Source organism: Rhinoraja longicauda, chromosome 34, assembly GCF_053455715.1.
Source record: "Rhinoraja longicauda isolate Sanriku21f chromosome 34, sRhiLon1.1, whole genome shotgun sequence".
NCBI lineage: Eukaryota > Metazoa > Chordata > Chondrichthyes > Rajiformes > Arhynchobatidae > Rhinoraja > Rhinoraja longicauda.
Genome location: NC_135986.1, coordinates 1,029,485 through 1,044,353, shown reverse-complemented (window position 1 = coordinate 1,044,353; position 14,869 = coordinate 1,029,485). Strand labels below are relative to the sequence as shown.

At 53.2% G+C, this 14,869-nt stretch overlaps 1 protein-coding gene across 2 annotated transcripts in view; it reads right to left on the bottom strand.

The window, feature by feature from the left end:
* The window catches only part of acadvl (acyl-CoA dehydrogenase very long chain), a 41,944-nt gene extending 31,554 nt beyond the window's left edge, over positions 1-10,390 (bottom strand). The window contains exons 1-4 of one of the 2 annotated variants that reach the window (XM_078428182.1): positions 10,268-10,390; positions 5,362-5,431; positions 2,869-2,940; positions 1,193-1,265 (exon numbers count right to left, since the gene is read on the bottom strand). In XM_078428182.1, coding sequence (XP_078284308.1) covers positions 1,193-1,265; positions 2,869-2,940; positions 5,362-5,431; positions 10,268-10,329 — 277 coding nt within the window. In that variant the 5' untranslated portion in view covers positions 10,330-10,390. Of the gene's footprint in view, positions 1-1,192; positions 1,266-2,868; positions 2,941-5,361; positions 5,432-10,267 lie in introns of those variants that run through there. The other variant, XM_078428183.1, reaches the window with a different exon arrangement.
* Positions 10,391-14,869: the final 4,479 nt, after the last annotated feature.

Genomic DNA, 14,869 nt, shown 5'->3' with positions numbered 1-14,869 from the left:
CATGGTTTGGGAACAGTTCCACCCAAGACCGCAAGAAATTGCAGAGTGTTGTGGATGCAGTCCAGGCCATTATGCAAAGCAACCTCCGTTCCATTGAGTTCATCTGCACTTCACGCTGCATCGGCAAGGCCACCGGCATTATCAAGGCCCTCAAGTTTCCACTAAATCTTTCCCATCACATCTTAAACCTATTCCCTCTGGTTCTTGATTCCCCTACACTGGGTAAATAATGTGCATTTACTCTATCTGTTCCCCTCGCAATTTTATACAACTTCAAGATCACATCTTAGTCTCCTGCATTCCAAGGAATAAAGTCCTCATCTGCCCAATCTCTCTCGCCCTGTAGCTCAGGCATTTAAGTCATGGCAATATTCTTGTAAATCCTCTCGGCACTCTATCCGACTTAATGACACCCTTCCTACAGCAGGGTGACCGATACTGAACACGATACTCTGAATGTGGCCTCACCAACGTCTTGAACAACTGTGATCTAACGTCCCAACCCCTATACTCAGCCACCTGAATGATGAAGACCAATGTATCAAAAGCCTTCTTTGCCACCCTACTTGTGTCCAAGACAGATTATACACAGCCTAATTAAAACCCTGTAATTCCTGACACTTGTACTCAATGCCCCGAACAATGAAGGCAAGCACACTATGGACATTTACCACTGAGTTTGAGTTCAGTTTATTGTCACATGCACCGAGGCATAGTGAAAAGCTTTTGCGAATGGGGCCAGGAGGGAAAGATTGACCAGCCATGATTGAATGGAGTAGACTTGATGGGCCGAAAAGCCCAATTCTGCTAAAGCTTTTGTCGTGTGCTAACCAGTCAGCAGAAAGACAATACATGATTACAATTGAGCCGTCCGCAGTGTACAAATGCAGGATTAGGGAATAGTGTTTTCGTGCAAGATAAAGTCCAGTAAAGTCCAAAGATAGTCCAAGGGTCTACAATGAGGTAGAGAGCAGCTCAGGACTGCTCTCTAGTTGTTGATAGGATGGTTCAGTTGCCTGATAACAGCTGGGAAGAAACTGTTCTTGAATCTGAACTCTGTCTACTTGTGTTGCTACTTTCAGGGAGCTGTGGGGTTGATCTCTCTGTACATCAATGCTGTTAAGTACTGTGATTGGAGACAGGTCCCGGGGCACAAACAACGCTGCTTAATCTGAGAAAACCCGACCCATACCGGAGGGGAAGGGGAAAACTTGCTCGGTTACGATCAGACCGCGGAACATGTTCACAGCGAACGACTTGGATTCCTGTAAAGGAAATGGATAAGAAGTTGTCACCCATCGTACCCTGGTCCTGACCAGTGTTCCCCCCGTCAGTGCTCCCCCCTCCTCCTCTCCGACTGCTTTGTCAGGCTCCATAGGTGCAAGGGCAATTAGGAGGAGGGATGCGATTGATGGGATTGTACTGCTGCAGATCTACGTACTGCATAGATTCAATAAGCCAAGTGGCCCCATCAGCTTCATAAGGGTAAGTTAAGGGGTGGTAGGTTAATAGGGCACTGCACTTTACTCCTGTGCATAGGGGAATGGTAGAATCTGTGGATGGGAGGTGGTTTAGACTTTAGAGGTACAGCGTGGAAACAGGCCCTTCGGCCCATCGAGTCAGTACCCCGTACCCCGTCATCGATCACCCCGTACGCTAGCACAACACACTATGGACAATTTTTAATTTACCGAAGGCAATAAAGCTGCAAACCCGCACGTGTTTGGATCGTGGGAGGAAAGCAGAGGCGCCCGGAGAAAACCCAGGCGGTCGCAGGGAGAACATGCAAACAGCAGTAACTCTACCGCTTCGCCACCGTGGTAATTTGGGAAAGTGCGGGGAATAAAATGTGATCAGTGCAGCACGAGTGTAAATGTTCACAAAATGCTGGAGTAACTCAGCAGGGCAGGCAGCATCTCAGGAGAGAAGGAATGGGTGACGTTTCGGGTCGAGACCCTTCTTCAGACTGATGTCAGGGGGGCAGGACAAAGGAAGGATATAGGTGGAGACAGGAAGATAGAGGGAGATCTGGGAAGGGGGAGGGGAGGGACAGAGGAACTATCTAAAGTTGGAGAAGTCGATGTTCATACCACTGGGCTGCAAGCTGCCCAGCCGAAATATGAGGTGCTGTTCCTCCAATTTCCGGTGGGCCTCACTATGGCACTGGAGGAGGCCCATGACAGAAAGGTCAGACTGGGAATGGGAGGGGGAGTTGAAGTGCTCGGCCACCGGGAGACCAGTTTGGCCAACGAGGACCGAGCGCAGGTGTTGAGCGAAGGAATCGCCGAGCCTGCGTTTGGTTTCGCCGATATAAATAAGTTGACATCTGGAGCAGCGGATGCCATAGATGAGGTTGGAGGAGGTGCAGGTGAACCTCTGTCTCACCTGGAAAGACAGTTTGGGTCCTTGGATGGAGTTGAGGGGGGAGGTAAAGGGACAGGTGTTGCATCTCGTGCGGTTGCAGGAAAAAGTGCCCGGGGATGGGGTGGTTTGGGTGGGAAGGGACGAGTGGACCAGGGAGTTACGGAGGGAACGGTCTCTGCGGAACGCAGAAAGGGGAGGGGAGGGGAAGATATGGCCAGTGTAAATGAGTCGTTGTGAAGTGGGCGGGCCGAAGGGCCTGTTCTGCTGCTCTCTCTCTCACACTCTCTGTGCCACGATCGTGCTGCGGCTGTGTAAGGCAACACTGGACGGGTAACCCCAATGCCTGTCAGCTCGACGACGTGCAGAGAGGATCGGTCACCAGCACCAGGACACCAGGAGCAGCATCCCCTGTCTACCCTCTCACAGCCTGCCTGCACCGTGGAGATACCGTGCTGGATCCCACGACTACTCCGGCGGCCCACGGGGAACGGCGCGACGACGTACCATGGGAACGGTCTTCTTCTCCTTCGTGGCTCTTGCTGCTGCGGATTCTGCGGCTGATCTCTCCAGGACAGCCTGAAGTAAAAAGCAGAAACACAATAGCTGATGAGCTGAACCGCCTCGAAGCGGGGTCAGAGGTAGAAGCATAGAAAATAGGTGCAGGAATAGGCCATTCGGCCCTTCGAGCCAGCACCGCCATTCAATATGATCATGGCTGATCATCCACAATCAGTACCCCCGTTCCCGCTTTTTCCCTCCATATCCCTTGATTCCGTTAGCCCTAAGAGCGAAATCTAACTCTCTCTAGAAAACATCCAGTGAATTGGCCTCCGCTGCCTTCCGTGGCAGAGAATTCCACAGATTCACAACTCTCTGGGTGAAAAAGTTTTTTCCTCATCTCAGTCCTAAATGACTAAAGGCGGAGGGTTTAAGGGCTTGGGAAACATGGAACAGTACGTCACAGGAACAGCCCTGTAATGTCTGTAGACTGATACAATATGGAAACAGGCCCTTCGGCCCAACTTGCCAACACCGGAGAACATGTCCCATCTACACTAGTCCCACCTGCCTGCGCTTGGTCCATATCCCTCCGCTATTGGTGGAATGGGAGCACGTGGCTGCTGACTGGGCGAGGTTACTTGGGGCGTGGGGCGGTGACGTCACACTTTGTCCCTTATTTGGGAGTGAGGAAGTTGGCAACACTAAGCTCAGCAGTCAGCGACCTCTCACCTAGAAACTTGCACAGTCATCGACTGGAACAAGGCAGAGGCACGGGTACAAGCTGACCCATTAACCCCACCACAACCCACACCCTGAGCAACACAAACACTGGCTTTTATTGCGTTGTTGTGTTCCTGAGCCTGTAAAGCTGCTGCAAGTAAGAAGTTCCCAGTGTGTGCGACAATCAAAGCTTCTCGACTCTTGTCACAGAGCAACTGAGCATGAAGCTAATTTTAAGAAGCAGTACCATTCCTTTGTCCACAAGCAGCTGCTAAAATGCCTTGTGCAGGAAGGAACTGCAGAGGCTGGTTTAAACCGTAGACACAAAATGCAGGAGTAGCTCAGCGGGACAGGCAGCATCTCTGGAGAGAAGGAATGGGTGACATTTCGTGTCGAGACTCGAAACGTCACCCATTCATTCTCTCCAGGGCTGCTACCTGTCCCGCCGAGCTACTCCAGCATTTTGTGCCTAAAATACCTTGCATTTAATAAATAATCCACAAAGGAAAATCATTGCAGAACCTTGGACCCCAGAGGTCATTACCCACACGTCATCTTACCCCCCCACCCCTCCGTATTCGCTTCCAACTGTTCTTTCCTCCCTAACCTGCTCCAGACTTCCCTCTCTCTGCACTCTCCCTCCAGCCCCTCATCTTCCCTATCATTGCCAGCACACACTGACCTTTAATACATTCTATTGCTTTAACACTTCCTGCCTCCCTATCTATGTAACCCCCTCCGCATCTCTCTCGCGCGTGCAGCTTTAGACTTTAGACTAGACTGTAGACATACAGCGTGGAAACAGGCCCTTTGGCCTGCCGAGTCCACGCCGACAAGTGATCAGCCCGTACACTAGCACTTTCCTGCACACAGTTAGATAGAGTTCTAGGGGCTAGTGGAATCAAGGGATATGGGGAGAAGGCAGGCACAGGGTATTGATTGGGGACGATCAGCCATGATCACAATGAATGGCGGTGCTGGCTCGAAGGGCCGAATGGCCTCCTCCTGCACCTATTTTCTATGTTTCTAAGGATCATTTACAATTTACAGAAGCTAATTAATCTGGACTCAGGATCCCCTCCCTAAACCTCTCCTAATCCTTTAAAATGCCCATCGACTAAATCATTGATCACCTCCCCTAATAATATGTCTCAGTGTCAACTGTCCTACGATAACACTGTCACTGTGTGAAGGGTGTTATATAAATGGAAGACATTGATCAATGGGTGGGCTTGATCCCATTCCACTTCCATGACATGGACCATAGGACCTAGGAGCGGGATTAGGCCAGTCGGCCATTCGACTCTCAGAGGGTTGCGGGTCTTTGGAACTCTCTTCCTCAAAGCATTGTAAAAGCAGAGGTACGTCTATTTTTAAAGGAGAGTAGGATAGATTGTTGACAAGTGGGAGGGTGAAAGTTCTCAGGGGCAAGAAGGCAAAGTTGAGACGAGTTCATAAGTTCTTGGAGCAGAGTTAGGCCATTCGGCCCATCAAGTCTACGCAATGATTCAATCATGGCTGATCTGTCTCTCCCTCTCAACACCATCCTCCTGCCTTCTCCCCATAACCCCTGACACCCGTCCTTATCAAGATTCCATCTACCTCTGCCTTAAAAATATGCATTGACATGACCTCCACAGCCTTCTGTGGCAATGAATTCCACATGAGATCACAACTTTTTTTTATTCCTGTACAATATCAGTGATTTTGTTTACGCCCACAGTCTGGGACATAAAGGAGAGGGTCTCCCCACAATGCCGACAGCGATTCAATTACCTGGGTGGCCTGAGAGGAATAGAGACGTCCATCATCAACCACGAGGCAGCTGGCTGGAGAGCACCAGGATCTGAAAGGGATAGTTTAGTTTAGAGATACAGTGCGGAAACAGACCCTTCGGCCCACCGAGTCTGTGCTGACCAGCGATCACCCGTACCCTAATTCTATCCTACACACTGAAGGACAATTTACAAAAGGCAATTAAATAACCTACAAACCTGCACGTCTTTGGGACTTGGGAGGAAACTGGAGCACCCGGAGAAAACCCACACGGTCACAGGGAGAACGTACAAACTCCGTACAGACAGCACCTGTGGTCAAGATGAAACCTGGGTCCCTGATGCCGTAAGGCAGCATCTCTGCCGCTGCATCACTATCCCACCAGAGAAACTCGTTGCACCTGTAACCTCCGTGTCGACTTATCTCGTATTCCTTGTGCCGTGTCAGAGCAAGACAATAATCATATCATATCATATATATACAGCCGGAAACAGGCCTTTTCGGCCCTCCAAGTCCGTGCCGCCCAATAATCGCACTCACTTATTTCTCTGACACCTACCCTCTCATACATGCCTCTTACCCATTTCCCTCTTCACTGGATTTCTTGCCACCCACCCACCGTGCAACCTTAGATACAGGGTGAATGTTTAAAATGCACACAATCTGGAGATCCAGGGGTCACCCATGCTTCCAAGCCATCTAAGCAACACATTTAGAAACTAAGAGGTGTAATTACATAGTCTATCTTCCTCTCTCCTGTTTTAGCATAAGGCTGTTATCGTGCTTCACTGAGAAAAAAAACAACAGCAGAGCACGAACAAACTTCCCACACAGCCCACAAATAACTAATTGGTGATATTACCATCTGAGTGATTGCACCATAAGTGTGATATCCCAGTGTTCTGTACTCACGGAAGCCTTAACCAGAACGGAGGGAGGAGGGGGGAAACCGGACACGTGGAGAGACAACGGAATAGTAGGGGCAGAGAGAAAAAATGGGGCAGGAGGGGCAACCTGGGGCAGCAGGGGCAACCTGGGGCAGCAGGGTCAACCTAGGGCAGCAGGGTCAACCTGGGGCAGGAGGGGCAGCAGGGGCAACCTGGGGCAGCGGGGGCAACCTGGGGCAGCGGGGGCAACCTGGGGCAGCAGGGGGGACTCTTTTTCAGACCCGAGTCAGATGCTGCCTGACCCACTGAGTTACTCCAGCACTTTGTGTCCATCTTTCGTATAAACCAGCATCTGCAGTTCCTTTCCACGTAACCCACAAACCCGTACGTCTTCGGAGTGTGGGAGTGTCATTGAGGTGCAGCAAAATCCATTTTGTATACAGTTCAGCACAAGTATCACTACATACAAAAATGAAAATTTCACTGTACCTCGCTCGGTACATGTGACAATAAATTAGAATTTGTTCAAATTCAAATTCAATAAAGTACCATTGAACCAATTCATTTCTGGGCTAATCATTCATTGCATTATTTGCAAGACTTCAGGCAGGATTGAACTTCTACCCATTTGAATGAACTGATTATTGATTACAAGGACCAAGGTCACACAGTCACACCCAAGGGATGATGACTCAAGACAAATGGGGCTACTCTGCCCATCGACCTGTTGACAGCTCTTTGAAACAGCTGTCCAGTTAATCTTGCGCATATACCCCTGGCCTGGCCAAATATTTTCCAATTTAATTTTTTTTAAATTTAATCAATTATTAAAAATAATATTTACAGTACAATATAAAAACAAAACCCACTACCACAATACATGTCAAACAAATATATTAAATAAACTCTTACACAACTACATTACAATCACCATCAAGCATGACTTCCACCCCACGTGGCGCCCAACGGTCCCGGAAATCCCCCAGGGTGCCCGTGGACAGCGCGTAGTCCCTCTCGAGTACCACCCGGGCACGGACATAACCCCGGTAAAGGGGCAGGCAGCCGGCTCAGGCAGAGCCCTCTTCCGCCTGGCGCCTTGACTCGTGGATGGCCAGCTTGGCCAGGCCTAGGAACAACCCAACCAGGACCTGGAGTACTGTGTGCAGTTTTGGTCTCCAAATTTGAGGAAGGATATTGAGGGCGTGCAGCGTAGGTTTACTAGGATAATTCCCGGAATGGCGGGACTATCATATGTTGAAAGACTGGAGCGACTAGGCTTGTATACACTGGAATTTAGAAGGATGAGAGGAGATCTTATCGAAAGGTATAAGATTATTAAGGGGTTGGACTCGTTAGAGGCAGGAAACATGTTCCCAATGTTGGGGGAGTCCAGAACAAGGGGCCACAGTTTAAGAATAAGGGGTAGGCCATTTAGAACTGAGATGAGGAAAACTTTTCAGTCAGAGAGTTGTGAATCTGTGGAATTCTCTACCTCAGAAGGCAGTGGAGGCCAATTCTCTGAATGCATTCAAGAGAGCTAGATAGAGCTCTTAAGGATAGCAGAGTCAGGGGGTATGGGGAGAAGGCAGGAACGGGGTACTGATTGAGAATGATCAGCCATGATCACATTGAATGGCGGTGCTGGCTCGAAGGACCGAATGGCCTCCTCCTGCACCTATTGTCTATTGACATCTTCGGCCCTACCCTCTTCCCTACGCACAGGGTGTCCAAAGACCAGGATGATGGGTGAGAGGTTCAGCCAGAAGGCAAGGAGCAGCCCCTTTAGATATAGCCAAATCTGCTCCTGGAATGGGAAATCTTCAAAGACGAGAGTGGTACTCACAATCCACCACCTGTATTTGTTCCCAATCATAGAGTTACTGTCAGCAGTCACTGGGACCGTGGCTACTTTTAACGCCTACTCACACAGATCAGCAAGCACACAAGAAACGGCTAATATCTATATACTAAAACTCTCATTTGTTTGTTTGTTTGTTCCTAAACTACAGCCAAAATAGTGCATGAAAGCATGACAATTTTAGGCCCACCTTACTCACCGTCGTCCCTTCGGTGCTAATGGAAGAAGTTTTATTGAAATCGGTGTTATATTTTTAAAGTTATTCACATTTTAAAGTTTAAATCTATCTCCTAGGGAGGGAGGATAAGGGGGGGTTGAGGGGGAGGGAGTGGGGAGGGGAAAGGAAAAGGGGGGTTGAGGGGGATGGAGTGTGGGGAGGGGAAGGGGGGTGGAGTGGGGGTGAGGGAAAAGAGGTGAGGGAAAGGGGGGTGAGGGAAGGGGGGTGAGGGGAGGGGGGTAGGAAAAGGGGGGTTGAGGGGGATGGAGTGGAGGGGGATGGAGTGGAGGGGGGAGGGAGAGAGGGGGGGAGGGAGAGAGGGAGTGAGTTGGGGGATGAGGGCAAGAGGGGAGACAGATAGGGGGTGAGGCGGGGGAGGGAGAGGGGGGAAGGGGGGGAGGGAGAGGGGGGGAGGGAGAGGGGGGGAGGGAGAGGGGGGGAGGGAGAGGGGGGGAGGGAGAAGGGGGGGGGAGGGAGAAGGGGGGGGAGGGAGAAGGGGGGGGGAGGGAGAAGGGGGGGGGAGGGAGAAGGGGGGGGGAGGGAGAAGGGGGGGGGAGGGAGAAGGGGGGGAGGGAGAAGGGGGGGAGGGAGAAGGGGGGGGAGGGAGAAGGGGGGGGGAGGGAGAAGGGGGGGGGAGGGAGAAGGGGGGGGAGGGAGAAGGGGGGGGAGGGAGAAGGGGGGGAGGGAGAAGGGGGGGAGGGAGAAGGGGGGAGGGAGAAGGGGGGAGGGAGAAGGGGGGGAGGGAGAAGGGGGGGGGAGGGAGAAGGGGGGGGAGGGAGAAGGGGGGGGAGGGAGAAGGGGGGGAGAGGAGGGAGAGGAGGGAGAGGGGGGGAGGGAGAGGGGGGGAGGGAGAGGGGGGGGGGGAGGGAGAGGGGGGGGTGAGGGAGAGAGGGGGTGAGGGAGAGAGAGGGGGGGAGGGAGAGAGGGGGGGAGGGAGAGAGGATAAGGGGGGTTGAGGGGAGGGAGTGGGGAAGGGAGAGGAAACGGGGGGTTGAGGGGATGGAGTGTGGGGAGGGGAGGTGGAAAGGGGGATGGAGTGGGGGTGAGGGGTAAGGGGGAGTGAGGGGTAAGGGGGAGTGAGGGGTAAGGGGGAGTGGGGAGTGAGGGGTAAGGGGGAGGGAGGGGTAAGGGGGAGTGAGGGGTGAGGGGGAGTGGGGGGTGAGGGGGAGTGAGGGGTAAGGGGGAGTGAGGGGTAAGGGGGAGTGGGGAGTGAGGGGTAAGGGGGAGTGAGGGGTAAGGGGGAGGGAGGGGTAAGGGGGTAAGGGGGAGGGAGGGGTAAGGGGGGGGAGGGGGGTAAGGGGGGAGGGAGGGGTAAGGGGGAGGGAGGGGTAAGGGGGAGGGAGGGGTAAGGGGGGAGGGAGGGGTAAGGGGGAGTGGAGGGGTAAGGGGGAGGGGAGGGGTAAGGGGGAGGGGTAAGGGGTAAGGGGGAGGGGTAAGGGGGAGGGGAAGGGGGTGAGAGGGAGTGTGAGGGGGAAGGAGTGAAGGGGTAAGAGGGTGAAGGGGTAAGAGGGTGAAGGGGGGAGGAGGAAGGGGTAAAGGGTGAGGGGGTAAGGGGTAAAGGGTGAGGGGTAAAGGTGAGGTGGGGTGGGGAGAGAGGGGGTAAGGGGGAGGGTGAGAGGGGGGAGAGGGGGAGTGAGGGGAGAGGGAGGGAAGGCAGAGGAATAGTGGGGTTGAGGGGGACGGAGTGGGGATGAGGGGAGGGTGCTACACCAATGCAGATGAGGTTTGGGCCCTGCGGGTCCACTTGGTCTGTGGTATTCTGTGCGGAAACACGGTGATCAGACAGTGGGAGGAGGTGAGGGAATGAGGTGATCAGACAGCTCGGGCCGAGGACGGTCACTCGCCGGTCAACGGCCACTGATTTAAACGCCCGCCCCTCCCCCCTCTGGTTGACAGCCCATCCCCCCCCCCCCTCGTGGGTGGCGGGGCAGCCCGTTACCTTACCGTGGCCGCAGGGCCCAGGCCGCGCTCCGGCCGCTCCGCACCGCCGCCCTCACGCTCCGCATCGTCCGTTCCTTCCACCGACCAGCCGGTTACCCCCTCGCCGCAGCCCCGCCGACGTCACCGCGTCTTGACGTAACCACGCCCCCCCCCCCCGGGGCTGCGCGAGATGTGTACACTGCGTGTGCGCGCTGCTGGGGGCTGCTGGGAGATGTAGTTCCAAAAGGGCGGGAAAAGGCGGGAAAGGCACGAGGCGGAGAGGGCGGCCGTTGGCGGGGGAGGGGGGTTTATTGGGGAGGGGGGTTAATTGGGGAGGGGGTTTATTGGGGAGGGGGGTTAATTGGGGAGGGGGGTTAATTGGGGAGGGGGGTTATTGGGGGGGTAGTGGGGGGGGGTAGTGGGGGGGGGTAGTGGGGAGGGGGGTTATGGGGGGGGTTATTGGGGAGGGGGGTTATTGGGGGGGGTAGTGGGGGGGGGTAGTGGGGAGGGGGGTTATTGGGGAGGGGGGTTATTGACAGGGAGGGGTGGGAAAGGGTATTTGGGTGCAAGAGGGAGGGTGTGAGGGTGAGAGATAACCACTTATGAGGTGTTTGCCAGAGGGGGGAGGGGAGAGGGAGAGAGAGGGGGGAGGGGAGAGAGAGGGGGGAGGGGAGAGGGAGAGAGAGAGGGGGAGGGGGGGTGGGGGGGGAGAGAAGGGGGGGTGGGAGAGAAGGGGGGGTGGGGGGGGAGAGAAGGGGGGGTGGGGGGGAGAGAAGGGGGGGTGGGGGGGGAGAGAAGGGGGGGTGGGGGGGGAGAGAAGGGGGGGTGGGGGGGAGAGAAGGGGGGGTGGGGGGGGAGAGAAGGGGGGGTGGGGGGGGAGAGAAGGGGGGGTGGGGGGGAGAGAAGGAGGGGTGGGGGGGGGAGAGAAGGGGGGGTGGGGGGGGAGAGAAGGGGGGGTGGGGGGGGAGAGAAGGGGGGGTGGGGGGGAGAGAGAGGGGGGGAGAGAGGGGGGGGAGAGAGGGGGGGGAGAGAGAGGGGGGGAGAGAGGGGGGGGAGAGAGGGGGGGGGGAGAGGGGGGGAGTCTGCTCCATATGTTTGAGCGTTGAGGGAGGGAGGGTGCAAATTACAGATGTGAGGGATGGAGAGGGGTCTGAGGGTGATTGATGATATGAGGGGGAGGGTGGAGTTTGGGGGTGAGAGAAGGAGGGGTCAGAGGGAGGGAGGAGGATGTGAGCTGATTGAATGTAGATGCAGATGGTGGTGAAGCTGTGCGGAGAGGGAGAGCTGACGTGTGAGGAGGGAGAGTGAGCTTGACAAGGAGTGGAGGGAGGGATGGTGGTATTTGAAAGTGTGAGTGGGGTATGAGGGTGTAAAGGGGTTTCAAGGTGGGAGTGAGAAGGTTGGATGTAAGGACAGATGGTAGGGTAGGAATGAGAGACACAAGGGGAGGCAAGTTAATTGACTGCTGTACAATGTTCCCAGCGTACAAAATGAAACAGGAACACAGATGCAGGAGTAGGCCATTCGGTCCTTCGAGTCGGCACCACCATTCAATATGATCATGGCTGATCATCTAAAATCAGTACCCCATTCCTGCTTTTTCCCCAAATCCCTTGATTCCTTTAGCCCAAAGAACCACACCTAACTCCCTCTTGAAAACATCCAGTAAATCGGCCTCCACTGCCTTCTGTGGCAGAGAGTTCCACAGATTCACAACTCTGTGGATGAAGAAATATTTTCTCATCTCAGTCCTAAATGGCCTACCCCTTATTCTTAAACTGTGACCCCTGGTTCTGGACTCCCCCCAACATCGGGAACATTAGTGGGATGGATCTGGGGGGGGGAATTGATAGGAATGAGTGGAGGATGTGTGTTGGGTCAGTACCTGGGTGCGGGATGGTCAGCATAGACGCTGTGAGACGTTTGGACAGGTAGTGTGACTGCCAGGATGGAATACACATCAGGTACAGGACTGACAGCAGGCTGTTCAACCTCAGGCGCCTGCAAGCTGTTACAAAGGTGAAGGAGACCATCATCAGAGATTTCTTGTTTGCTGATGACTGTGCCCTCAACGCCAGCACAGAGCAGAAGATGCAGCATGAAATGGACTGCTTCTCACAGGCCTGTGACAACTTTGGTCTCTCCATTAGCACCAAAAAGACTGAAGTTATGTACCAGCCAGCTCCTGGAAAGCCCTACCAGGAACCACACATCACGGTGAAGGGGCAGAATCTACAGGCAGTCGACAGCTTTACCTATCTGGGTAGTACACTCTCGCGAGTGGTGAACATTGACGCTGAGGTCAACAACAGGATTGCCAAGGCCAGCGCTGCCTTTGGGCGACTCCGTGAGAATGTTTGGGAGCGGAGAGGACTCAGCCTTACCACCAAGCTGAAGGTCTACCGTGCAGTGGTACTCACCACTCTTCTCTATGCCAGTGAGACCTGGACTGTCTACAGCAGACATGCCAAACAGCTCAACCACTTTCACTTGAGCTGCCTACGCAGACTCCTTCACATCAGGTGGCAGGACAAAATTCCCGACACAGAGGTCTTGGAACGGGCCGGAATCCCCAGCGTCCACACCCTCCTACGGAAAGCCCAAGCCCAGATGGGCAGGCCATGTCGTCAGAATGCCCGAGAGTCGACTGCCAAAACAGCTTCTGTATGGAGAACTGTGTCAGAGCAAGCGCTCAGTAGGAGGACAGAAGAAACGGTTTAAGGACTGCCTCAAAGTGTCTCTCAAAGACTTGGACATCAACCTCAGCACTTGGGAGTCTCTTGCTCTGGACCGTCCAACCTGGTGTAGCAAGCTCACACAGGAGCCCGTGCAGCAGAGAACAGACGCACTGCAGAGGCCCAGAGGAAACGCACCGCGCGCAAGGCCCGGGCTACCTCCACTTCCACCAGCACCCATCCACTTGTGTCCTACGTGTGGGCGTGCCTTCTGGGCCCGGATTGGCCTCACCAGTCACTTCCGGACCCACAGTCACCAATCCTCCAACTGAAAGTGAAGTCATGGTCATCTTCGAAACCGAAGGACGAACAACAACAGTGTGTAGGAAGGAACTGCAGATGCTGATGTAAACTGTAGACACAAAAAGCTGGAGTAACTCAGCGGGACAGGCAGCATCTCTGGAGAGAAGGAACGGGTGCGTTTTGGGTCGAGACCCTTCTTTACAAGGTCCTATCATGGTCAGGTACATGGATAGGAAAGGTTTAAAGGGTTATGGGCCAAGTGCAGGCAGGTAGGACTAGTGTAGATGGGGCATGTATGTCAGCGTGGGCAAGTTGGGCAGATGCTGCCTGACCCGCTGAGTTACTCCAGCATTGTGTGTCTACCTTCGATTTTAACCAGCATCTGCAGTTTTTTTCCTATGACTGTTGCAGTCAGATCACTATCTGATGTTATGTGATGTGACTCGTATACACTGGCTTGTATACACTGGAATTTAGAAGGATGAGAGGAGATCTTATCGAAACGTATAAGATTATTAAGGGGTTGGATACGTTAGAGGCAGGAAACATGTTCCCAATGTTGGGGGAGTCCAGAACCAGGGGCCACAGTTTAAGAATAAGGGGTAGGCCATTTAGAACAGAGATGAGGAAAAACATTTTCAGTCAGAGAGTTGTGAATCTGTGGAATTCTCTGCCTCAGAAGGCAATGGAGGCCAATTCTCTGAATGCATTCAAGAGAGAGCTAGATAGAGCTCTTAAGGATAGCGGAGTCAGGGGGTATGGGGAGAAGGCAGGAACGGGGTACTGATTGAGAATGATCAGCCATGATCACATTGAATGGCGGTGCTGGCTCGAAGGGCCGAATGGCCTCCTCCTGCACCTATTGTCTATTGTCTATTGACTCAATAGAAAAATACTACAGAGAAAAGTACTATTGACCCCCTGATCAGCACTGCATAGTTTTCAACTACCACCGATTGCTTGATTCTTTGCTCTTTTTACCCCTCATTGACCTGAGAGTGATGCAGTATCTGCTCATTGAAATGAAACAGTGGTGTTCATGCAAAACACTGCCATTTGCTGCTCGTTTATTGCACTTGCATTCTGGGAGCTGTAGTCCACGATAACACTAATCAACACAAACATTTCAAATATTTATTTTAAGGAAAGCTTAAAAGCTTAAATTCGTTTGCACAGATCGGCGGATTGCACTGAAAATCTGCAGACTGGCCCAGCAGACCCATATAAAAGACGCGGTTAAAATAAATTCTGTGCGTTTGTATAATCGGTACAACCTACAGGTTCCAGCGGGCAGCTCGGTTAGTCGCACGAGCATTGAGCTGTGGCTAATGACAACTAATTCTAATCTCAGGTTGTTAATGGGATGAGTGTGGAGCAGAGAAAGCATTCTGAAACATGGCAGTTTCCAAACAAGGTAAGAGGACCTGCAAAATAGTACGTGCAAACCTTTGAACAAACTTGTATTTATTTTAGTTAGTGTGTTTTCTCACTTCTTATGGTTTATCAATTTAACCAATGCAAATTGGAGGAACAGCATCTCATATTTCGCTTGGGCAGCTTACAGCCCAGTGGTGTGAATATTGGTTTCTCTCACTTCAGGTAGCCCTGGCATTCCCTCTCTCTCTATCCCTCCCCCACCCAAGTTGCA